Here is a 25,638-nt window from a genome sequence, read left to right on the forward strand (position 1 = left end):
AAAAAAAATCTACTTGAAAAAAGTAATTTATCCACAATTTGTGAATAACAAAGAAATCAAAGAAAAGAATTATGCCAAAAAATGCTTTTAAATAAAATAGTTGTAAAGGGATTATATTAATTATATTAAACAAGATTAACATCACGTAATGTTCAATCAAATAATGTTAAAATAATTTTTTTAATTCAGAATTGTAGAAATGCCTGAATAATTTTAGATTTTATTATAAATAAAATTAAAATCTTAAAAATAAAATTTGTCATCTTAAAAATCTTTAAAATCTTAAAAATAAAAAATTTCACAATTTTAAAATTAAAATATTTAAAAAAATTTCCTCTAAACAAGTCAATTTTCAACAGATTCTATTAGTTATATCAATATCTTACCCTGTTTATTATCAAAAAATGGATTTTTTCCCCGTTTTTGTATGGAATTAAACTATATTACTTTAAAAGCTCTCTTCTTAAAGACGCTAAGGAGTGAAAACATTGACTTGAACTACCTGAAATGAAACAATTGTTGATCATCTAATGTTTCAGTACTCAAGGTATTACCTTAATTAAAATCTCATAAATAAGCATAACATAATTCATTAACAGGTTTTTGATGAATGAAGAGGTGATAACTAGAAATCATCAGCAAAAAACGAGCATTCCTGTGCAGTCATCAACCGTAAAAATCAATACATAATTACTTCGAGCAGAACCTAACAAAAGGCAGACTTTTCGCTAATAAGTGGAAGAAAATAGAATTACCTGAAAAACCCCCAACACTCAGCGTTAGCTTGCTATAATCCAAAATCTCCTCGCCAAGTAAAAAGTCGAAGAATAGTGTCAACCAGAGCGTCCTCTATCGGCCGTTTTCTCTGTCTCTTACGGACCAAACGATTTCAGCATCGCCGGAATTCGGCAGACGATAGTTATCTGCAGAGGCGAGGCTGCCATGGCAGCTGCATTTAAGATTTGTGCGACCGGTCGGAATATGTGTGACGTTGTCGACACCACAATATCCTAAATGAAGGACAGGTAAGTTCCACCAATTTATTAGAAGATACTCTTTTTTAGGAACTGCAAAATGTTTAAGACAAAATTGCAATTCGTTTCGAAAACGACCGAGATAACCAAACTGGCTGAGCTCTTGCATATCTATAGATGATTTACCATAAATATTGGTGCATAAGACGATGGATTAACATATAATTTGAAATCCATATAATTTAAGCAAAAACTATGGTCTGATCTAGAGATGTTTATGCAATATTTTTTAGAAATTTTCGATGTTTTTAAATTTAATAAAATAAGAAGCATTTCTAATTCTAGGGCTGTGGGCGGGAAAAATATTTTAGGAAGTGCAACACTTTTCAGGACTATAGATATTGTTTTTTTCTTTTGTTCTTAAGAAGAAAAAGAATTAAAATATATCTAGATTAATTCAATTTCTCATTTAATTTATTTGATATTCATTTAAAAACTGATTAAATATACTTTGCTATATTGCTGAACGTTTTAAAATATGCTTAACATGTGCAATAAAATAATATTTTTATAAATGTTTTCATTGCAAAAAATAATTTCAATTTTTAAATAATATCTCTAAAATATGTTATGAATATGTGTCATTTAAAAATTGAGAAATATGAAAGTATCTATTATAAAATTATATAAAATTGTAAAATTTAACTGTCATTTTTAAATTAGTTTTATTTAACCAGCCATTTTATGCATACATATCATGATGACATTTACAAACCGTTTAGAGATTTTCAAGTAGTTTTTAATTAATAAAATCGGTATTTTATATAAATTTACAACACTGTGCGCTTTGCAAATGGAATATACATTTCCTCTCTGAGATAATTGGAATTCCACGATTTAGTAATCTGGCGGAAATTATGATTTGTAGATTTCAAAGTATCACCTGCAAATGGCAAAAGTCAATTTGCTTCCAGCAACTTATAAAAATGAATGTTAAGAATTAACTCAAAATTCTATAAAATAAAAAGAATATCTAAAAGTACGTTAAATAGCAAAATAATTGCTATTGTATAAATTAAAGACTGAGTTTTCATTTCAATTATAATCTAAATGCTAGCATATGTGCGATTTGTCACTATGCGATTGAAATTACAGAAATACTTGTTTAGTATTTAAAATATTCTGAAATTAAGATTGAGTTTCACTTTTCTTAAGGGCTTAATTTGCATGCGTATTTCCTCATTATTTCGAAAATAATCTTGCAAAGCTGCAAATATTTATTTCAAACATTTGTGCTGTGTGATATTCTTTTCTCGTCAGCAGGTATTAACTTGTACGAAATTTTCCGAATAATTGTTTGTATGAACAATTTTATTAAAAACATTTATGCATTAATTTACATACATAATTTACAGTAAGATTAAAGATCAATAATACATTTATTTCCTACACATTTCCTTTAGATAAATGTGGTTGTTTTTATAGGGACTGATTATTTCCTTATGAAGTTAGGTTTTTTTTAATATGTGCTTTAATTTGGATATATTCGACTGAAGTTAAGTTTTAATTACATCTATGATCTCCATCTTTTTTGTTAAGATATCAAATTTATGGAATTCATGAACAAAATAAATTTATTTTCTATAAGGTTCAAAGTCATCAAATTAGAATTTTTTTCATCGTTTGTGTTGTTAACATAAAATTTCATTATTTAGAATATTCACTATCATAAAATATACTTTTGGATTAAAAAAAATCAATTTTGTACAAATTAGCTTATAAAATGAATATATATTTAACAGGACTATGTGAAAATTTCAAATATAAATTAGCTCTATTATACAAATGGTAAACAATTAAATAATTATTATTCATGTTTTTCTCATAAATTCTTGTAAAGCGATATGACGACCGAATGTTTTTTTTAATTAAGGTTTGCATCACAATTTGAGTTTTATAGAATGGACTAAAAGAAATTCAATTGAGTTCTGTTATAGAATGGAAATCCAACCAGCATTTTATAGATTTCTGGTTGAATATTCAAAACTACACAAAAGTATATTAAGTTTGCCAAAATAATGCACTTATAATTCATTCATATCGGGCTGTTTATACAATTATTTACCTTAAAAATTCATCATCAAATAGCTTTCTGTAATGTCTTGTGGAAACAGTTTATCTTGAAATAAGTGGTTTGAAAGTTGGTACATTTCCATATTTGCACAAAAATGCCTCAGAATATTTTTGAAATTTTATTTAATTTTCCCAATATTGTAAAATTCTGATAGGAAAGATTGTATTTTTCATGTGATGTATGTATTTTGCATAACAAGCAACATGCCAGTTTGCATAACATGCCAGTATAGTTTACAACAGCATACACAAAATAAGTAAATGGTATTTTACTTTCGATTACATCATTGCTACCACCTGTTCTAATCTTCCAATATTATAAATTGAGAACCATATAACCATTAAGTTTTTATTTGCTTTATTTTACAATATTTTACAACTTCTGATTTAAAATTTTTACTTTCTTTTCTTTTGTCGAAAACCTTTACTTACAAAATATGGAAAGGTTACGTTATAAAAAATAGTACAAGCTTAGAAATATATATATATATATATTTTCAGGAATATAATGATTTTTTTTTCTACTGTAAATTTAAACGGAAAGATAATAAATGAGAATTAGGCTTATAATCTTACTAAAGATATAAATTCAATGAATTATATTCCTTTTAAATATGAAACATTCTCTAAGTTTTTCTTTAATGATTTTGAATTCACCAATAGTTTTGTTTTCCCCTGATTTATATATCCATTTAAAGAATAAAAAGTATTGTAAAATTCATAAGGTAACTTTATTTCATTTGACATATAAGTTAATGGATATGAAATCTAATTTTAATTTGGATAAATATTATGATGTCTTAGTTATTTGGATAACTATCATGACTACATTTCATTTATTGATTAGAATACCATCTTTGGTGAACACCTGGTTCTCCAAGATTCTAAGTTATGCTTAGTTTCATTTAAATCTCTTATGCATGTCTTGATTTTTAAAGATATAATTTTAATCATCAAATTGTGATAGACATTAGAGCTGTATTATTTTAATAGCCCTGCTGTTGTTCTTTTTATTTTGTACATTAATCATCCTATAATTAAGATAAATGACATCAGAATGGCATGAACAATATGGCAATTATGTTACATTATCTAACTAATGTAACAGTTAGGTAATCTATTTTCGGATAACTAACATATCTTTCTCCGCGTTGTGATTACATTTTCATCATGAAAACTACGCAAATATTAAATGGAATTCCTATTTTATTAAATTATAATAATAGACGAAAAATCACGAGATAAATATTTCATGAAACGATGAAAATATTACTTTTTTATGGATACGAATTATTCTGAAAATATTTCATTTCTATTTCTTTGTTTTAATAAAAAATATACTATTAATTACTGAAAAAGATTATTAATTTCACGGAATTTTTCATGCGAAATAACGCGACAATCCAATGACAAAGAAACTGAAATTATAACATTAAAAAGAAAACTTTTTAAATGTTAAAGTAGCTTAAAATTAATTTAGGCGAAATAAGATTTTGTGTTATTAATGCTGGGAAGAGAGTAAATGTATCTAAAGTTTTAAATAATTAAATTTTAGGAAAAAAATATATTGGGTTTACATTTCCAGCCCTTGAAATACCAAAAATAAGTGCGAAATTTAATATCAAAATATTTTTTAAAAATCCGAAATTTTATAGCTTTTTGTGAAAAGATTTGTTTTGATCAAAAAATCATCGGCAGTAGAGATATCGTCAGTAGAAGTTATCACTTGTTAATAATATGCAGGTTCAAATTTATTTACGATTAGAAGCATTGTCCCTTTTTCCGTTACAATCTTTCTGCTTTACCCTAAACCGTTAGATGAAATCGATATTATTCTAAACTTATTTCTTCCTCAAAAATGCTATCTTATTGGAAAAAAAACTATTCATACTTGCCAACACTTATACTACATGTAAAAGGGAGGATTTGAGCAAAAAGAAAACAATTAACAAATGTTAAGTTTTAGGTTAAAGGAATGAAGAAAAATTAAAGGATATTAATTTCATTAATACATTTTCTGTCTCAAAAGTCAAAATGCTTGATTTTTTTTCTCAGTTAACAGTAATTAAAATTATATAGATATACGGGATAGTTTGTAAAAAATACTTAGTCAGTAATATTTGTCTTTTATCCGACTCTTTTTTTTTTATCAAATGTTTGCTGTATACACGAATTGAACCGTGTTTTAAAATTAATAAATAAATTGGACCCAAAATCATCAAACATTTGAGACAAACGAACTAAAAACTTTGTATTCCACAAAAATTTATAAATTATTCGAATATTTTTGTCCAAAAATGAAAAAAAAATAATAATATGATAATAATACCTTGAGAATAATATTTTTCATGAAGTATAAAGAAATTACAATAAAAATTTCTATAATGAAGTTTTAATAATATTATAATGAAACTTTGACCTTTTAACTTTGAAAGCTTAAAAATCTTCTGACATATCTTACCGCTTAATACCTATAATTATACTTCTGTGCTTTATTCAATAATTAGAAATATAATCGTATTAAAAATTACAGGCTTCATCTGAATATTTTTATTTCTTGTTACTTATTTAATGAATATCCTTAACAATTGGTTATGTAAGCATTCCGATGAATATAAAGACATGAAATGGATAATAAATACATAAATATTACATTAGATTTGAAAAGCGTTTTAACCTAGATTTCTATTAATGAAATTAATCAACAAGAGGATATAAAAACCAAAGTAGATTATTAAGAATACTTTTTGAGAACGAATCAAGTGCAACAAGACCATAAAGAATAGAACGCATGTTTAGTGAAATACAAATTCGCAATAACAAAATAAAACATTTGCGAAAATGTCCAAAGCTATCTAACACATATACACGTCTTGTATTAAGCCTGTAGCCATTTTGTTACGCTGCTGTAAATTTTGTAATTCATTAAACTTTTTTGCTTATTTTATCAAGCATATCTTTTTCTTTTATTTAATATACTGAAATTCAGCCCATTTGCACGTCTTCCTTTTCTTATATATGTATATGACACAAGGTTTAATATTGAGCTATATGACACGAAATCAAACGGAAGGGAATATCGCTAATGAATTTTGTAAATGAAGCTTAATTAATTGTTGTTATTGTTATTTGTTGTTCTCAATTTTTCTTCAAAACCGCATGAGCAATATACTTTAATGACAATTGACTTTAGATTGAGTTAAATCAATTATAAATCTTCTTCTGTTTTTATAATTTGCACTGTTTAAACTAAAAGAACACGAAAAATACTTTAAAGAATCCTTTATAGAAAAATAATAAATGTTATTTATTATCTACATCATTTCAAGATAATTTTTTTGTGTCTTTCGTAACAGGAATAACTAATTTTCTTTTATCAAGTTCCTTGACTTACTATATAATAAAAAAAGGCTTCTATTTTTTTTTCTATTATCATCTCTATAAAAAGCTTTTATGCAGTCTGAGTCTTCAAGTCCCATTATTACACATAAGAGACACGTAATATTGACAAAGAATAAAATATTAATGCTAGGAATGTCGCAATATTGGTTCTGTGTCTGACTCGGCATTTGTTTGTATTTCATCGCGGAATAAAAAATATTTTTACCAGACTCTTAATATCAGTATAAACTTATATAGCATAAAAAAATTAAAACTTATTATTCAGAAATTTTTCAGAATGTTTTACATGAATTGAAATTATTTTGTCTTTTTTTAAAAACAGTTGAAGAACCAAATAATAGTTTTTATTAATAAAAAGATACTGGAAGCATTAATTCTGTGACTACTAACGGGACATGTACATTCCAATAACCTTTTAAAATTAATTTAAATAATTCTTAATAAAAAGTAGTTGGGGGGGGCACTTATTTGTCCATTATATCCCAGTCTCCCCAGCCTTAGGTTTATAAATCATTTGGAAAAAATTTAGAACGAAGTTATTTTATTGAGAACCTATTCGCTTTATTTTCATATAAAATGAAGAGAAAAAGACTTTAAAAATTCATATTCAAATATTTAAAATGTCATTTAAAAGTAAATACTATAAATATCTTTTATTATAAAAATGCCATTAACTAAGAATTTAAAAATAACAATTATAAAATAAATTACAAATGCATTATTATGTATTAATTACTCGAAAAAATAATTATTTTCGATCTCCATTTAGAGAATAAAAAATGCTTTTAAGCAAAAGAATATTTAATTTTTCAGTCTCAAATGATAATGGGATAATGATTTTGATGCTATGTAGTTTATTTGGTTTTTAAACATAATGGTCGTTTGAATTCTCATTAATTTATCTGCATGTAGTTTGAAAATTATTATAATAAACGAGAGAGAATTTTTGAATACTTATTTTTCTAAATGCATCTAAATTTTTTCTTATTTTCTACCTCCAACTACTTCATATTGTTTAAAATATGATGATTTTAAATTCTCAAATGCATAAAATTGTAGCGAGGAGTAATTATTAGAAATTCAAGAATTTTCAAAATAAGTTTATTATTCTCTAAAATAGAGAAACGTTGATCAATTAGAAAGTTTTATCGACTTCATTAAATTTATTTAAAACAGAAAAATAACTTGAGGATGAAATATAGAATTAAGTGATTATAAATCAATCCTTTAAAGAGAATTTTATTAAAAAAAAAAAAAAAAAAAAAAAAAAAAAAAAAAAAAAACATTACACATTTTTGCTTATTGCATTTTTTAAAAATTTAATCTCAGATACAGAATAAAGCATAATATTTGAGATATGGAATAATTCTATATTTATTATATACTAGCCGCCTTTGCCGACCAGCCGGTTTGCCAATCTTAATGCTCTTTAAAATTTTAATAATTAAATATTTTATGTAATTCCTACTTTAATAGCTTCTTCATCAAAATATTTTAAAACTTCAAATTTTGATATTCATATAATTTACTCATAATATTATAAAGACCTTTAGTCATAATGTAATATGTATCTCTCTAATTTTCTGTTAGCTCAGATTCATCATGAGCAGATAGATTTATTAACAATGTTTAATTTTAAATGCATCAAACACTAGAAAAAATAAACAAAATCGTTTAAAATATTCGATCGAAAACAGGTTAAAAAAACTTACTTAAAAACGATGTACTTAAAACTATAAGCATATACAAAAATATATAACTAACATGAATACAATTTAATTACAAAAGTATACAACTATCCTAAAAATAATTTAAATCAAGTCCGCGTCCGTTGGACATAGTTGTAACAGTATAGAACACAATGCCCATGCGTGAATTTTCAAAGCCAGTTATGGTAATGCAAATGCGTGAATTTTTCTACGCTAGTTGGGGTAACGCTATGCAGAATAGAATTTTTTAATTTCCCTTATTCTGTTTTATTTTAATTCAAAAGTACTTCAGAATTAATTTGAAAGATCTATTAATTAATAATGTTTAATTTTAAATGTATCGAACATTAAGAAAATAAACAGAATCGTTTGAAATAATCGGTCAAAAAATGTTAAGCCTAATCTCATTAGAGTGGGGAAAAAACTAAAGCCTTACTCATTTGGGGTGGGGAAATGAAGATTTTTTTGTCGGGTAAGTTATTTTTAATTAATAATTAAAATCCTAATTAAAAATTCAACAAAAGTGATCCCAGGTGCACATTCCCGACCTCCAAGGTATACATGTACCAAATTTGGTAGCTGTTTGACCTACAGAGCCTGTAGGTCTGGCCTGCAGAGCACCAAAACACACACACACACACACACACACATTGAGCTTTATTATAAGTATATATTATCATATTTTAAAAAAATTTATCTCAGATACAGAATAAAGCATAGTAGTTGAAATATGGAATAATTCTATATTTATTATAATACATGTATCTTTTAAATGATGCAAAAATTGTAACACAATATATCCGAATCTTATTTTTCGTATATGCATAATTCAAATGCTATGATTTCTACAAAAAAACTATAAAAGTTTTCTAAAGAAAGTTTTTTTTATGCAGAGAATAAAAATTATGTTTTTGGGGCAGAAACTTTTTTTATTTTTTGTGAATTGAAAGAAAAGATAAATATTCGATTTTTCTATTTATATAAATATAAAACTTTCTATTTATTTTGGAAAGTTCCCTCTCGATCATCGTCTGATACTCCCCTGAAAAGCTCCACGCTAATTATTTCTATTCAGCTTATCGACTCTAAATTATAAATTAAAAACTTTTCAATGGCAACTTATCTTCATCTCTATCTATGCTAATAATAAAGATGGATATGTGTGAATGTGTTGGTTCTCTACGAGCCAAAGCGTTTGACCTATAGCTGTCAAACTTGGCACATATGTACTTCGGAAGGTGAGAATGCGCACTTCAGGACGTTTTTTATTTTGAATTAGAATTTTCCTTCATTAGAAATTAAGCTGAATTTTGTAGTTTTTTTTAGCGATAACTTCCCAAAATATTATCGAACAAAAATAAAGTTCACATCGTCTCAAAATTTTAAAATTAAAATGTCTTTTTAGTGATACTAATTTAATAAACCTGCAATTTTTTCTAAATTTTGGTAATTTTCTAAAAATACTTTTTTTGCCTAATTTCTAACAATAGATTATATTGTTGCCCTGAGGTGAAAATCGTTTTCATTATTTTATCAATTATCTCATCTTGTGATTTTATTCTGTTGTTGAAAGCTAAAGAAAAAGAATTTTGTTTTTTATCCGTTTAGTTTACGAGACGACAAAAAGAATTCAAGAAATTCAGATGAACTGGACATATACATTTTCAATAATGCGATGATGAAATGAATATTGATTTCTAGTAGAGAGGTTCGTGTACACAATATGCAGAGCATATGCAAGAGATATTTGAAACAATAGAAACCGACTTTAGTTTCTGATAATTGACGGAATCATGGACATGAAATTATATCTATTAGGATTTAAACAAAAGTAAATACAACCAATACTCCCAATAAATCAACTGGTCGCCAAAAGGGAATGTTTTAAATAAAAAGCAAGATACTCTCTGTTGGGTCTAAAAAATTTTCTTATAAAGATTGTTAGATTTTATTATTATCTTATAAAGATTATTAGACTTATCAGATTAGTATCTTATAAAAACGCACAATTTTGGAATATTCCATCGATTGTCTCAAAGTCTATGCAAATCAGCTCTCAAATTCCCCCCCCCCAGGCTGATTGGCCTAAGATTAATGAAGAGAAAGAAATATTTTTAAATTGTAATATTCAAAAATTTAAAATTTTGGTCAGATTTAATCGCAGAAAATAGAAATGATTTTTTTTTCTTTTTCACTTTATTTAAAAGTTGTAGTTGTATTTTTCCAGCACGGAAAAATTCTTCAGTTTTAATTTGGTCGTTCTGTTCGATCCCAGACAAGTGTCATAACACTTGGGCATTTTTTTATCTTGTTTTATTCAACTTCAACAGCATCCAGCATTTGATTCGTTGAAATACAACATTTCTTCATGTTTAAATACATCAAGATTCTTCGTCTTCTGTGAAATGTTTTTATACTGTTTAGTATTTAATCATTTCTAAATTACTTCTTTTTATAGCATATTCATCGTTGCTTGTTTAGATATTGAAATATCTGTGTTGTTTTGTTATTTGATTTCACTAATTGACAGTGCATAAGAACATATCTTTTAAATATTAAGGTGTTCTATATGGTGATTTTCAAGTTGTAATATTTCTATATTTTATTTAAGGACAAATTAATTTATCGTACTTGATATATTTCTTGATCCGTAAGTTTGCGAACCGAAACTAAAATTGTCTGTTCTCATTTTTTGATATCATTTTATGTGCCCTTGAGCGACGCGCCAATGCCATTAAGTATTCATAAACTCAGTCACTCCCAAAGTGATCAGTCTAAACAAGTATTGAATATGTTTTCTTTTTCCCCCCCAGCTGTTTGGTATTGTAAAAACCTGTCCTGATAGATTTTTTTTTTCAGAGTAATGATTCAGCGTATGCAATCTTTTCAATCGTATAAAATGTGCAATTTTATTTCTGATTCTCAGAATGTTATTTTTATGGTTAAGAATTCTTTAAGATAATTCTTCTTCAGTGCTGAACTCAAATTTAATAGCAATTGTTTGCTGTATCTGCTTTTTTTTTATTTAGTGTGTATATATACTTAAAATTAAAAATTGAAATAATTTGTACTTAATTTATGTCTTTATACGATGTTTACATCTAAAATATAAACGTATAAAGTTGTTTTGAACATAAAATATTTTTTTCCATTGCTGAAAATATATTTATCTCTTACCTCATGATTATTTTTTGCATTCTTAAAAGAAAACTGAAGATTTAAATAATTTGTGCTCTTCCAACTTTATTGATTTTTTTTGTATGTTCAAAAGAGAGGGTAAGTGTGTAATTGATCCTTCATATTCAAGTTTTCTTGTTTGTCTTCTTATCTCATTTCAATAATTAAAAATGGCTTTTCTATCTAAGGTGAAAAATATCCAAAATCACACCACCTCACCAAGACGGTCTTCGGTGGTGTAGGGGGAGGATGTAGCAGTTGCATTACTCTTATCTTCTTTTTTGGATATTAGATGGTGATGCCTGATCAGGCCATCCCATAATGCATTGCGATTGCAATGAGAATAAGATGTGATGTCGTTCTGTTAAGCTGCGCGCGTGAATGTCTTGTCTTGTCTTGTCTTTGTGTTTGTGTTTGTTTAGTGTGTGAATGAGATTATTAAAAGAAATGTTCCTAAAAACATTCGTCCTGTTGCTTGCAGCACGGATCATAATAATCTACATTCCACCACAAAGAGATATAATACAATGTGTAGGATGGTATAAGTCTTCTGTTTTATTATGAGTTATACGATTTTAAAATTTGAAGCTCAAAAATATTTTTGCTGAAAAAGCTATTAAAAGACAAAATTACATAAAATATTTAATTAAAAATTTTAGCTAACTTAAATTACAGCCAACCAGCTGGTCGCAAAAGGCGTCCAGTTACTAATGAAGATGAATATGTGAGTGTATGTGTGTTAGCGCTCTACAGGTCAGACCATTAGATGCCTTGTAACCAAATTTGATACACATATACCTCTGAGGACGGGAATACATGTCTCGCAACGAGTTTTGTGAAATTTTAATCAGTATTTTAATTAATTAAAAATTAAACTGTTTTATGCTTTGCCACAATTTTTTCCAAAGATATTATTGCACAAAAATGAATTTTGCAATATTTAAGAACTTAAAAAATTTCTTTGTATAGATATCATTCTAACAATCAAACGAATTTTTTCTAAATTTTGGCTATTAAAGAGATTTTTTTTTGTTTGTTTTCCAGAAATAGATTGTATTCTTGCCCTGAAAATTCAAACTGTTTTCATTGTTTCATCAAATATTTAATCGTGCCATTTTCTTCTTGTTACGAATTCTGTAAATTGGTGTAATTTGTCTTATGATAATGAATGTTATATGTATCCCATTGTATTTCAATAGCAAGTCGCCAAATTGGCGAGATATTGGCTCATTGGCGATGTTTTAGGCAACTAATTTTTGTCGCCAATTTTGGCGACATTTCGCCAAGTTTGGCGAAGGAAGTTGGAAACCTTGGCGACAGAGAGAATTTTCTAGAGGGATCCTGATTTCTTGAATTCTCTCCAAGGTTCTGGATTTTTCTAATATGACATAACTTCCTGTTAGTGACGTCACTTCCGGCAGAGAGCATATAAAAACAAGCACGAAAGATTAGGAGTTGTATTGGACCCAACTGATCCCTGCAGTTATAGACCCATATCCCTACTCTCTTCTGTCAGCAAAATTGCTGAACAGATAATTCTCAATAGATTAAATAATTACCTAGAAGAACATAATATATTAACACCTGAACAATTTGGATTTCGCCGTAACCTATCTACAACCCACCAATTAATTAGAGCAGTAGAATACATTGAGGAAGGTTTTGAAAATAAACAAAAAACTGCAGCGGTTTTCCTTGACATTCAGAAAGCTTTTGACAGAGTTTGGCAAGATGGTCTTATATACAAGCTAATTAATTACAACATACCCCCACACCTTATCAAAATTATAATTTCTTACCTCAGTTACAGATCCTTTAAAATCAAGATAAACAATGAATTTTCGGAAGTAAAACCTATTCTTGCAGGTGTACCTCAAGGATCTAAACTAGGGCCAATTTTATTTTCCTTGTTTATTAATGATATCCCCAAGCAATTTAACACTATGTTGTGCATGTACGCTGATGACACGGCAATACTAGCTAGAAACAAAAATCAAAATTTCATTACCATAGCTTTAAACCGACATATTAAATCTCTTGAGGACTGGTTCGTCGAATGGAAAATTGAAATAAATGCTAGTAAAACTGAAGCTATAGTTTTTAATAAAAATAACTGTAAAAAGAATTTCTCCCCGGTTAAAATTAAAAATCAAACTGTCCCGTGGTCTAAGGAATGCAAATATTTAGGTGTTATTCTAGACAGTAAATTAACTTGGAAACCCCACTTTATTTACACAGCTAAAAAGTTTCGAGACCTAACTCGTAAATTTTATCCCTTAATTTCTCGAAACTCCAAAATGAGTAGACAAAATAAAATGCTTATTTACTCTGCCTACTTGCGTCCAGTATTAACTTATGCCTGCCCTGTGTGGGGATATGCTGCCAAGACTAATCTTAGACTTATTGAACGCCAGCAAAATAACTTAATTAGAAATTTCTGCAATATGAAATACTACATGCCCAATACTAATATGTACTTATGCCTAGACTATCCCCCTCTTAAAAAATTCATTAAAAATCTAGCCACTAACTTCTTCAAAAACATGGATAAGAATGAAAATGAAGCAATAGCTAAGATCCCTAAATATAAACCATCTACAAACTCTAGAAGACCCCGTAATATACTACTTTAATTTATCTCAGCCCCTTAGTTTTTCTTCCTAACTTTTATTTTTTCAAACTCAAATTATACTGTTTCTCAATAGCCAATTCTAGCTCACAAGCAGTAAAAACTTACTAAGCCCAACGGCAGCGTACCCTCCCCCCACCCTCACCCTAATATCAGACAATCACAATGAGTCCTGACACTCGTCATCTCCAAATTTCGTCGAAGACGGCCACGGCAAAGTATTGACAGAAAAGCACTGCGAAGTCTCTCCTTACCGGGGATAAGCCCCTGCCGGGGCTAGGCGCCCCGTCAACCCAACCATCAAGCTAGGAGTTGTATTGGAGCCTTAGACAGCAAGCAAGCTGTAGGCTGGTGACTGAGCTATTGAATGCGCAGTGTTATTCTTGTAGTCTTCGTTAAATAAATAGCTTTATTTATTTTTTAAAAGGATTCTGCTTATTGAATTTACTCTAAGCACATCGCAGGAAATTCGTAACATTCTATTATTGAAAGCTGGAGAAGAATGATCTTGTTTAACAATTATGTAATTTATAAGACATAAAGCAATGAAGTTATAATATTATGATATTCAGAATTTAGATAAGCCAGCCATTTATGCTTTTAAATAGCGCTAAGACATTATGAGACTTCTCCATTAGAATAATTCCTGTATGCAATACATAGATCTTGATCAATACAATTAAAAGAACATATCTTTAATGTCAATCAATTTGGTGGAATCCTGGACATGAACTTATCTCTAAACGATTTATTTGGAATCAAATAAGAGAAATAATTCTGGCTAATTAACTGCTGCCTGAGGCGACTAATACATAAAAATCAAATCAGAATCACAGAGAAGATACATAATACTTGGGACTATCAATGAGGCAAAGCATGTTGAAACAATTCCTTTTATTTCAACTTGAAATTAAAATATTAATAAATAATATCCATGATTAATTTTTGGAATTACATTTTTTGTGACATATTAGTTACAAATAAGTTTAATAACATTTTATTGTAACTAAGTATAATGATGTATTATGTAACTTTCGCTATACTATCAAAACGAGACGTTACTGGCGATAACTAAACACCCGAACATTTCAAATACAATATATATTTTGAAATATAGTGAAAAAAATTATATATTTCTTATTTGAACTTTTTAAAGATTGAAGATTGACTGATATATTTGAATAATTATTTATATGTTCAGCTTTAAAATGTTTTCGAGTCAAATATAAGTAGAAGTACAATAAACATTTGTATATTATCTATAAGCAGTTATCAAAAAAAGGGCTAACAAATTTACAATCTGTTGAGAAAAAAATTGGAAAGCGAATGTATGGAGAATCGAACATCCTAAATATTACATATAAAATATAAATAATAATATAAATAAATATAAGTATACAAATATAACTAAATATAAATAAAGAAAGATCGTTTACTTTAAAATAAAATCTACAATTTTAATAATTTAAATAAAATTGTAACTAAGTTAATAACTTTGGAAGAGTTATTTACCTTTTTATTTATAGTGATTTGACTCTTGCCTTTATTTGAATTTTAACCTCAGAAGTATGTTTTTAACCTCCTATTCTTAGTCGTGTAGTTGAATGTAGAGTTTGATGTAAAATTCAATATGAAAACCTTTATATAAAAGAGAAAAAAACGAGCATTTGTGAAATTTTAATGCTTTGAAACGATAGTAATAAAAAAATATATCTTTTGATTTTAAAAAAAGAAAAGTTTCAAAGCTTGATTCAAAAACTGTAATAAAATTCTTAAATCTTTTTCAAGCAGAAATTTTGAAATTTGTTCGCAAATGATTGCGAATTTTATATATGGCCCCTGTCATGGAATGTTAAAAATACGGATAGACACAAAAATATGTAAAATGCAATTTTTCATGTTATAAAAATAATATTTCACTGGGAACATTGAGGAAATTAAATAAATTCCCATTGTCTGCACCCTTATGAAGCGCAAAGAATCACTAAAACAAAAGAAATATACTTCAAAATCCATCCATCATTAAACTTTTTAGAAAAAAAAAAAAAAAGACAGAGAGACAGTGAGACAACAATTCAATGCATTCTTCTTAATTTGATCTCGACTTACTTTCAACACATATGATTGGCCCATAAGAGGTTCAAATATAAACTTTGTGTGATTAAGCTTGAACTAATTCCTCCCCCAAATTACCGGATATACCACCGTAGCACTTTCACTCTAGTGTTTAGATTATTAAAAAGAAAAATGAGCAACTGCAGATTTAATACTTCAAACTTATCATAGAAAGCTGTGGCGTTGGAATGGAAAAAAAAATTATATTAACTGTAATAAAAAAAGACATCATTATTACAGAAATTAAGATACAGATTGATAATTAAGAACTGGAACAATAAAAACAAGATACTTAAAGCTCATAAAATTTTCGTAAGAACCTAATTATTTTATATCAAAATCATAGAAAATTAGGTGAGTGAAACGCTTCTGTACAAATCTTTTAAAGCGCAATATAAAAAAGTTTTTCTATAACAAGTATAATATTAAATATAAATATAAGTAAACCTACTAGAATATATATATATATATATACAGACAACTATGAAGCAACTTCTAACTATAAACATATAGATGAAATGAAAACAAATTATACCTGTCAAATCTTTCATTATGTGCAAATGTTATCTTATTTCCAGTTGAATTTTATTTAAAGCGACCGTTCAATTTTATTAATACTGATATATGCACAGAAAGTGTATGCATGAAATATTATCTTTACCTTAAGGACCTGCGTATAAATAATGTATTTTATTCCATCTCTGATATAAGTCTGATTTTTAAATATTTCCATCTGTCATAATAAATTTTAAATCAGAATTTCCTTAGTTGGGATAGAGGTTATTTTATGATTATTTAACCTTAAAGTATTTTTTTTCAAACATTCGTTAAATTTTGTTAATCTTGATTTTTACTTGTAGAATTTTACAGAAATAACAGCCTTCTGTAAATAATATTTCTAGACTGATATTTAATTCGAAATTTTGTTGAAATTACAATCTTTGTATTTCCATGCATTAAAAGCAAATTTTAGAATTGAATTTTTCTTAAATTCATTTTCAATTCTATGCAATATCTGAACTTTACATAAAGTCAAAAATAAACTTATAAAACTTGCCATCAGTACATTTGTATATTACACATTTATGCCATTTTTAATGCTAATACCTATCTATTCATAGATCCAATTCTAATATGCTGAATAATTTAACTTATTAACTTCCATCCTTTTTTAAAGTAAATATGCATTTTCCAAACTAAATAGCGTACTATTAGAAGTTTTCATATTAAAAATATGTACCGCCATTTTTAATATATCGATCCTATCCAAGCGTTAGATAAATAATAAGCAAATAAGGCTAAGCTATGTTTAAGAAAGCGTTTAGTTCTTAGCTAAACGACTCCTTTATTTTTCATGCAAATGTTATATCTTATATTTGACTCCATTGAAGATTTTCATGCGTACTATAAACAAAGCAAGCAAATTAGACTTCTATATACACTCTATCTTAGTCAGAATATTAAAAAATAAAAGAATTGCGAAGTTATGATTTGTCCTTTCATAAACACATTTGTTTTAATCGTTACAACATAATGATGTAACAATTAACTAACTACGCAAGATTTTTGACGGACTATTTACTGTCCTATCTCATTGTTAGAGTCTTTATAAATGATGAAATAACTAAAAAAAATTTCAACAGTTTATGATCTCTCTGATGGACGAACATCAAGCCTTGATATCAAAAATAAATAATTGAAATTAAACACTTCTATTATATTCGTCGAACCCTCTGCTAAAGATGACTGGTTTATACCGAAAAGTAGAGTTTGAATGGGACGGTCTGATAGAAACAAACCATTGCAGAAGTGTTTGTTTGGGAGTTTTTAAAAATTTCATTAATAGAGTTCTTTGAAACGTTTAAATACTTTCTTTTTACTTTTTCACATTACCATTTTGACATTAAAAATTTTAAAACAGTAGAAATATTTTTTTTAAAAAGCATATAACTTAAGAACTTTTTTACGTTATTTATTCAAATGTTTTATAATACAAGGTGGTTATAATTAAACTTCCCCTATAAACAGCAACCTACAACAGAAACGGATGAACGGATTGCAGCGAAATTTGGTATATAGGCTATACACGAGGTGCGCTCACGGAATTTCGAAAAAAAAAAAAGTTCAAAAATGTTCACCAGAGGGTGTTTTTTCCAGAAAAACATTAAATTTAAAAGAATAAACGCCCAAAACTGAATACAGAAACAATATTAACAACCCAGAACAAGAATTATTAGTAATTAAATGTAAAACGGGGAATAGCTGTCAATTTTTGAAAAAAAATGTTGAGATTTGCATGTTTAGGGAGAAGAGGATGCTTTATGCAAAACAGGTTAGAATAAGAAACATTTGCAGTCGTTGTCATGTTTTATGTCGATGCTTCCGGCTGTAATGATGACGGTATGTTGTTGCGACGTTGTTGCGACATTGATTGACTTAAAGAACTACATAACGCTTCATTGCGCGAAGCATCACAACTGTTCAGTTACGATCTGCTGTTGAACACACTGTCCATCGACTTGAAATTTTGCAAGTGAATGAGGGTGGTCAAATGGAGCACCTCTTCCTACATCATCCTGGAGATGATTAACAACTGCCCTTCTAGTGCTGTTTCGTCCTAATCTGTTCTTGTTTCTGCAAACCGAACTGTTTTTCTAAGCAGCATACTATTATTTTGCCCTTACCTTTACTTAATATGGTTCGATGACAAGGTGATTAGAAACTAGTCAATAAATGTTAATATTGTTTCTGTATTCCGTTTTGGTCGTTTATTGTGTTAACATTAATGTTTTTCCAGAAAAAGCGCCCTCTGGTGGACATTTTAGAACTAAAAAAAATTTTTCGAAATTCCGTGGGAGCATTCTGTGTATATTCTATATACCAAATTTCGTTGCAATACGTTCAACCGTTTGCGTTGTAGGATGCTGTTTGCAGGGGAAATTAATTATAACCATCCTGTAGATGTGAGTTCAATGTATATCAAACCCAATGCAGTCAGAAGTTAAATCTAATCATGTCATTCATAAACCAATTATTTGACATCATTGGTTCTTCTCTATATGAAGAAATATTTTTTCTGCGACAAATCTTCTTAAAACTTTACAAATTTATCCTCCTTACCATATTTTATTGTTTTGATATGGTTAAAACGAATAACTAATAGCTACGCACTATAATTACTTTATTATACTATATCACAGTAGAAAGAAAAATATATTCTAATGGTTATTACTTTTATAAATGCTATCAAGCATTATAATTTCCTGATTATTACATAGGCAAATAATAACATACATAAAAGTGTCATTTATTACTTAATTTACATAGACGATCAGAATTTTTGAATGTTAGTTTTCTGTCATTGCATAAATTGAGTTATGAATAGTATTATTGATGTGTCAATTTGCATATTTCAACTGGTTTTTGAATAATATATTTAAACATATAATTTATCTAAACTCGCCTTAAAAAATTAGCCAAAGAAAGACTCGTTTTTTGTGGGCGAAATAAAACCTAGGTGTTCTTTGTTATGTCATAATACAGAATCATAGTAGATACCATCATATTTCGATAGTAATGAAAAGATGCTCTATTCTACTGACAATACTATTTTTCCTTTCACATATATTTCTTAAGAAGGCAGCATTAACGATTCTTGTTGTAAATTCTTCTAAATATCAGCAGCTAAGTATTTTATGATAAGAAAAGTGAAGTAAAACAACATCTGACAATTATTCTGCACATTTAACGCCTCCTAAGCCCCTATAATGTTCCATTACTAAAAATAGGATTATTTCTGTTTACAGCATTAAGAATTCTTGTAGTAAATTCTTCTAAATATCAGCAACTAAGTATTTTATGATAAGAAAAGTGAAGTAAAACAACATCTGACAATTATTCTACACATTTAACGCCTCCTAAGCCCCTATAATGTTCCATTACTAAAAATAGGATTATTTCTGTTTACATTATTTCTGTTTACAGCATTAAGAATTCTTGTAGTAAATTCTTCTAAATATCAGCAGCTAAGTATTTTATGATAAGAAAAGTGAAGTAAAACAACATCTGACAATTATTCTGCACATTTAACGCCTCCTAAGCCCCTATAATGTTCCATTACTAAAAATAGGATTATTTCTGTTTACAGCATTAAGAATTCTTGTAGTAAATTCTTCTAAATATCAGCAGCTAAGTATTTTATGATAAGAAAAGTGAAGTAAAACAACATCTGACAATTATTCTACACATTTAACGCCTCCTAAGCCCCTATAATGTTCCATTACTAAACATAGGATTATTTCTGTTTACAGCATTAAGAATTCTTGTAGTAAATTCTTCTAAATATCAGCAGCTAAGTATTTTATGATAAGAAAAGTGAAGTAAAACAACATCTGACAATTATTCTGCACATTTAACGCCTCCTAAGCCCCTATAATGTTCCATTACTAAACATAGGATTATTTCTGTTTACAGCATTAAGAATTCTTGTAGTAAATTCTTCTAAATATCAGCAGCTAAGTATTTTATGATAAGAAAAGTGAAGTAAAACAACATCTGACAATTATTCTGCACATTTAACGCCTCCTAAGCCCCTATAATGTTCCATTACTAAACATAGGATTATTTCTGTTTACAGCATTAAGAATTCTTGTAGTAAATTCTTCTAAATATCAGCAACTAAGTATTTTATGATAAGAAAAGTGAAGTAAAACAACATCTGACAATTATTCTGCACATTTAACGCCTCCTAAGCCCCTATAATGTTCCATTACTAAACATAGGATTATTTCTGTTTACAGCATTAAGAATTCTTGTAGTAAATTCTTCTAAATATCAGCAACTAAGTATTTTATGATAAGAAAAGTGAAGTAAAACAACATCTGACAATTATTCTACACATTTAACGCCTCCTAAGCCCCTATAATGTTCCATTACTAAACATAGGATTATTTCTGTTTACAGCATTAAGAATTCTTGTAGTAAATTCTTCTAAATATCAGCAACTAAGTATTTTATGATAAGAAAAATGAAGTAAAACAACATCTGACAATTATTCTACACATTTAACGCCTCCTAAGCCCCTATAATGTTCCATTACTAAACATAGAATTATTTCTGTTTACAGCATTAAGAATTCTTGTAGTAAATTCTTCTAAATATCAGCAACTAAGTATTTTATGATAAGAAAAGTGAAGTAAAACAACATCTGACAATTATTCTACACATTTAACGCCTCCTAAGCCCCTATAATGTTCCATTACTAAACATAGAATTATTTCTGTTTACAGCATTAAGAATTCTTGTAGTAAATTCTTCTAAATATCAGCAACTAAGTATTTTATGATAAGAAAAATGAAGTAAAACAACATCTGACAATTATTCTACACATTTAACGCCTCCTAAGCCCCTATAATGTTCCATTACTAAACATAGGATTATTTCTGTTTACAGCATTAAGAATTCTTGTAGTAAATTCTTCTAAATATCAGCAACTAAGTATTTTATGATAAGAAAAGTGAAGTAAAACAACATCTGACAATTATTCTACACATTTAACGCCTCCTAAGCCCCTATAATGTTCCATTACTAAACATAGGATTATTTCTGTTTACAGCATTAAGAATTCTTGTAGTAAATTCTTCTAAATATCAGCACCTAAGTATTTTATGATAAGAAAAATGAAGTAAAACAACATCTGACAATTATTCTACACATTTAACGCCTCCTAAGCCCCTATAATGTTCCATTACTAAACATAGGATTATTTCTGTTTACAGCATTAAGAATTCTTGTAGTAAATTCTTCTAAATATCAGCAACTAAGTATTTTATGATAAGAAAAGTGAAGTAAAACAACATCTGACAATTATTCTACACATTTAACGCCTCCTAAGCCCCTATAATGTTCCATTACTAAACATAGGATTATTTCTGTTTACAGCATTAAGAATTCTTGTAGTAAATTCTTCTAAATATCAGCACCTAAGTATTTTATGATAAGAAAAATGAAGTAAAACAACATCTGACAATTATTCTACACATTTAACGCCTCCTAAGCCCCTATAATGTTCCATTACTAAACATAGGATTATTTCTGTTTACAGCATTAAGAATTCTTGTAGTAAATTCTTCTAAATATCAGCAACTAAGTATTTTATGATAAGAAAAATGAAGTAAAACAACATCTGACAATTATTCTACACATTTAACGCCTCCTAAGCCCCTATAATGTTCCATTACTAAACATAGGATTATTTCTGTTTACAGCATTAAGAATTCTTGTAGTAAATTCTTCTAAATATCAGCAACTAAGTATTTTATGATAAGAAAAGTGAAGTAAAACAACATCTGACAATTATTCTACACATTTAACGCCTCCTAAGCCCCTATAATGTTCCATTACTAAACATAGGATTATTTCTGTTTACAGCATTAAGAATTCTTGTAGTAAATTCTTCTAAATATCAGCAGCTAAGTATTATATGATAAGAAAAATGAAGTAAAACAACATCTGACAATTATTCTACACATTTAACGCCTCCTAAGCCCCTATAATGTTCCATTACTAAACATAGGATTATTTCTGTTTACAGCATTAAGAATTCTTGTAGTAAATTCTTCTAAATATCAGTAACTAAGTATTTTATGATAAGAAAAGTGAAGTAAAACAACATCTGACAATTATTCTACACATTTAACGCCTCCTAAGCCCCTATAATGTTCCATTACTAAACATAGGATTATTTCTGTTTACAGCATTAAGAATTCTTGTAGTAAATTCTTCTAAATATCAGCAGCTAAGTATTTTATGATAAGAAAAATGAAGTAAAACAACATCTGACAATTATTCTACACATTTAACGCCTCCTAAGCCCCTATAATGTTCCATTACTAAACATAGGATTATTTCTGTTTACAGCATTAAGAATTCTTGTAGTAAATTCTTCTAAATATCAGCAGCTAAGTATTTTATGATAAGAAAAGTGAAGTAAAACAACATCTGACAATTATTCTACACATTTAACGCCTCCTAAGCCCCTATAATGTTCCATTACTAAACATAGGATTATTTCTGTTTACAGCATTAAGAATTCTTGTAGTAAATTCTTCTAAATATCAGCAACTAAGTATTTTATGATAAGAAAAGTGAAGTAAAACAACATCTGACAATTATTCTACACATTTAACGCCTCCTAAGCCCCTATAATGTTCCATTACTAAACATAGGATTATTTCTGTTTACAGCATTAAGAATTCTTGTAGTAAATTCTTCTAAATATCAGCAGCTAAGTATTTTATGATAAGAAAAATGAAGTAAAACAACATCTGACAATTATTCTACACATTTAACGCCTCCTAAGCCCCTATAATGTTCCATTACTAAACATAGGATTATTTCTGTTTACAGCATTAAGAATTCTTGTAGTAAATTCTTCTAAATATCAGCAACTAAGTATTTTATGATAAGAAAAGTGAAGTAAAACAACATCTGACAATTATTCTACACATTTAACGCCTCCTAAGCCCCTATAATGTTCCATTACTAAACATAGGATTATTTCTGTTTACAGCATTAAGAATTCTTGTAGTAAATTCTTCTAAATATCAGCAGCTAAGTATTTTATGATAAGAAAAATGAAGTAAAACAACATCTGACAATTATTCTACACATTTAACGCCTCCTAAGCCCCTATAATGTTCCATTACTAAACATAGGATTATTTCTGTTTACAGCATTAAGAATTCTTGTAGTAAATTCTTCTAAATATCAGCAACTAAGTATTTTATGATAAGAAAAGTGAAGTAAAACAACATCTGACAATTATTCTACACATTTAACGCCTCCTAAGCCCCTATAATGTTCCATTACTAAACATAGAATTATTTCTGTTTACAGCATTAAGAATTCTTGTAGTAAATTCTTCTAAATATCAGCAACTAAGTATTTTATGATAAGAAAAGTGAAGTAAAACAACATCTGACAATTATTCTACACATTTAACGCCTCCTAAGCCCCTATAATGTTCCATTACTAAACATAGGATTATTTCTGTTTACAGCATTAAGAATTCTTGTAGTAAATTCTTCTAAATATCAGCAACTAAGTATTTTATGATAAGAAAAGTGAAGTAAAACAACATCTGACAATTATTCTACACATTTAACGCCTCCTAAGCCCCTATAATGTTCCATTACTAAACATAGGATTATTTCTGTTTACAGCATTAAGAATTCTTGTAGTAAATTCTTCTAAATATCAGCAACTAAGTATTTTATGATAAGAAAAGTGAAGTAAAACAACATCTGACAATTATTCTACACATTTAACGCCTCCTAAGCCCCTATAATGTTCCATTACTAAACATAGGATTATTTCTGTTTACAGCATTAAGAATTCTTGTAGTAAATTCTTCTAAATATCAGCAGCTAAGTATTTTATGATAAGAAAAATGAAGTAAAACAACATCTGACAATTATTCTACACATTTAACGCCTCCTAAGCCCCTATAATGTTCCATTACTAAACATAGGATTATTTCTGTTTACAGCATTAAGAATTCTTGTAGTAAATTCTTCTAAATATCAGCAACTAAGTATTTTATGATAAGAAAAGTGAAGTAAAACAACATCTGACAATTATTCTACACATTTAACGCCTCCTAAGCCCCTATAATGTTCCATTACTAAACATAGGATTATTTCTGTTTACAGCATTAAGAATTCTTGTAGTAAATTCTTCTAAATATCAGCAACTAAGTATTTTATGATAAGAAAAGTGAAGTAAAACAACATCTGACAATTATTCTACACATTTAACGCCTCCTAAGCCCCTATAATGTTCCATTACTAAACATAGGATTATTTCTGTTTACAGCATTAAGAATTCTTGTAGTAAATTCTTCTAAATATCAGCAACTAAGTATTTTATGATAAGAAAAGTGAAGTAAAACAACATCTGACAATTATTCTACACATTTAACGCCTCCTAAGCCCCTATAATGTTCCATTACTAAACATAGAATTATTTCTGTTTACAGCATTAAGAATTCTTGTAGTAAATTCTTCTAAATATCAGCAACTAAGTATTTTATGATAAGAAAAGTGAAGTAAAACAACATCTGACAATTATTCTACACATTTAACGCCTCCTAAGCCCCTATAATGTTCCATTACTAAACATAGGATTATTTCTGTTTACAGCATTAAGAATTCTTGTAGTAAATTCTTCTAAATATCAGCAACTAAGTATTTTATGATAAGAAAAGTGAAGTAAAACAACATCTGACAATTATTCTACACATTTAACGCCTCCTAAGCCCCTATAATGTTCCATTACTAAACATAGGATTATTTCTGTTTACAGCATTAAGAATTCTTGTAGTAAATTCTTCTAAATATCAGCAGCTAAGTATTTTATGATAAGAAAAATGAAGTAAAACAACATCTGACAATTATTCTACACATTTAACGCCTCCTAAGCCCCTATAATGTTCCATTAC

The 25,638-nt window shown here is 27.9% G+C and overlaps 1 protein-coding gene across 2 annotated transcripts in view; it reads left to right on the top strand.

Moving 5' to 3' along the window:
• Window positions 1–917: 917 nt before the first annotated feature.
• Window positions 918–25,638, top strand: part of LOC129966078 (cubilin-like) — a 432,527-nt gene continuing 407,806 nt past the window's right edge. For both annotated transcript variants that reach the window (XM_056080447.1, XM_056080449.1), the window contains exon 1: window positions 918–1,025. In XM_056080447.1, coding sequence (XP_055936422.1) covers window positions 1,015–1,025 — 11 coding nt within the window. In that variant the 5' untranslated portion in view covers window positions 918–1,014. The remainder of the gene's footprint in view (window positions 1,026–25,638) is intronic.

The sequence above is a fragment of the Argiope bruennichi genome, chromosome 4 (assembly GCF_947563725.1).
Source record: "Argiope bruennichi chromosome 4, qqArgBrue1.1, whole genome shotgun sequence".
NCBI lineage: Eukaryota > Metazoa > Arthropoda > Arachnida > Araneae > Araneidae > Argiope > Argiope bruennichi.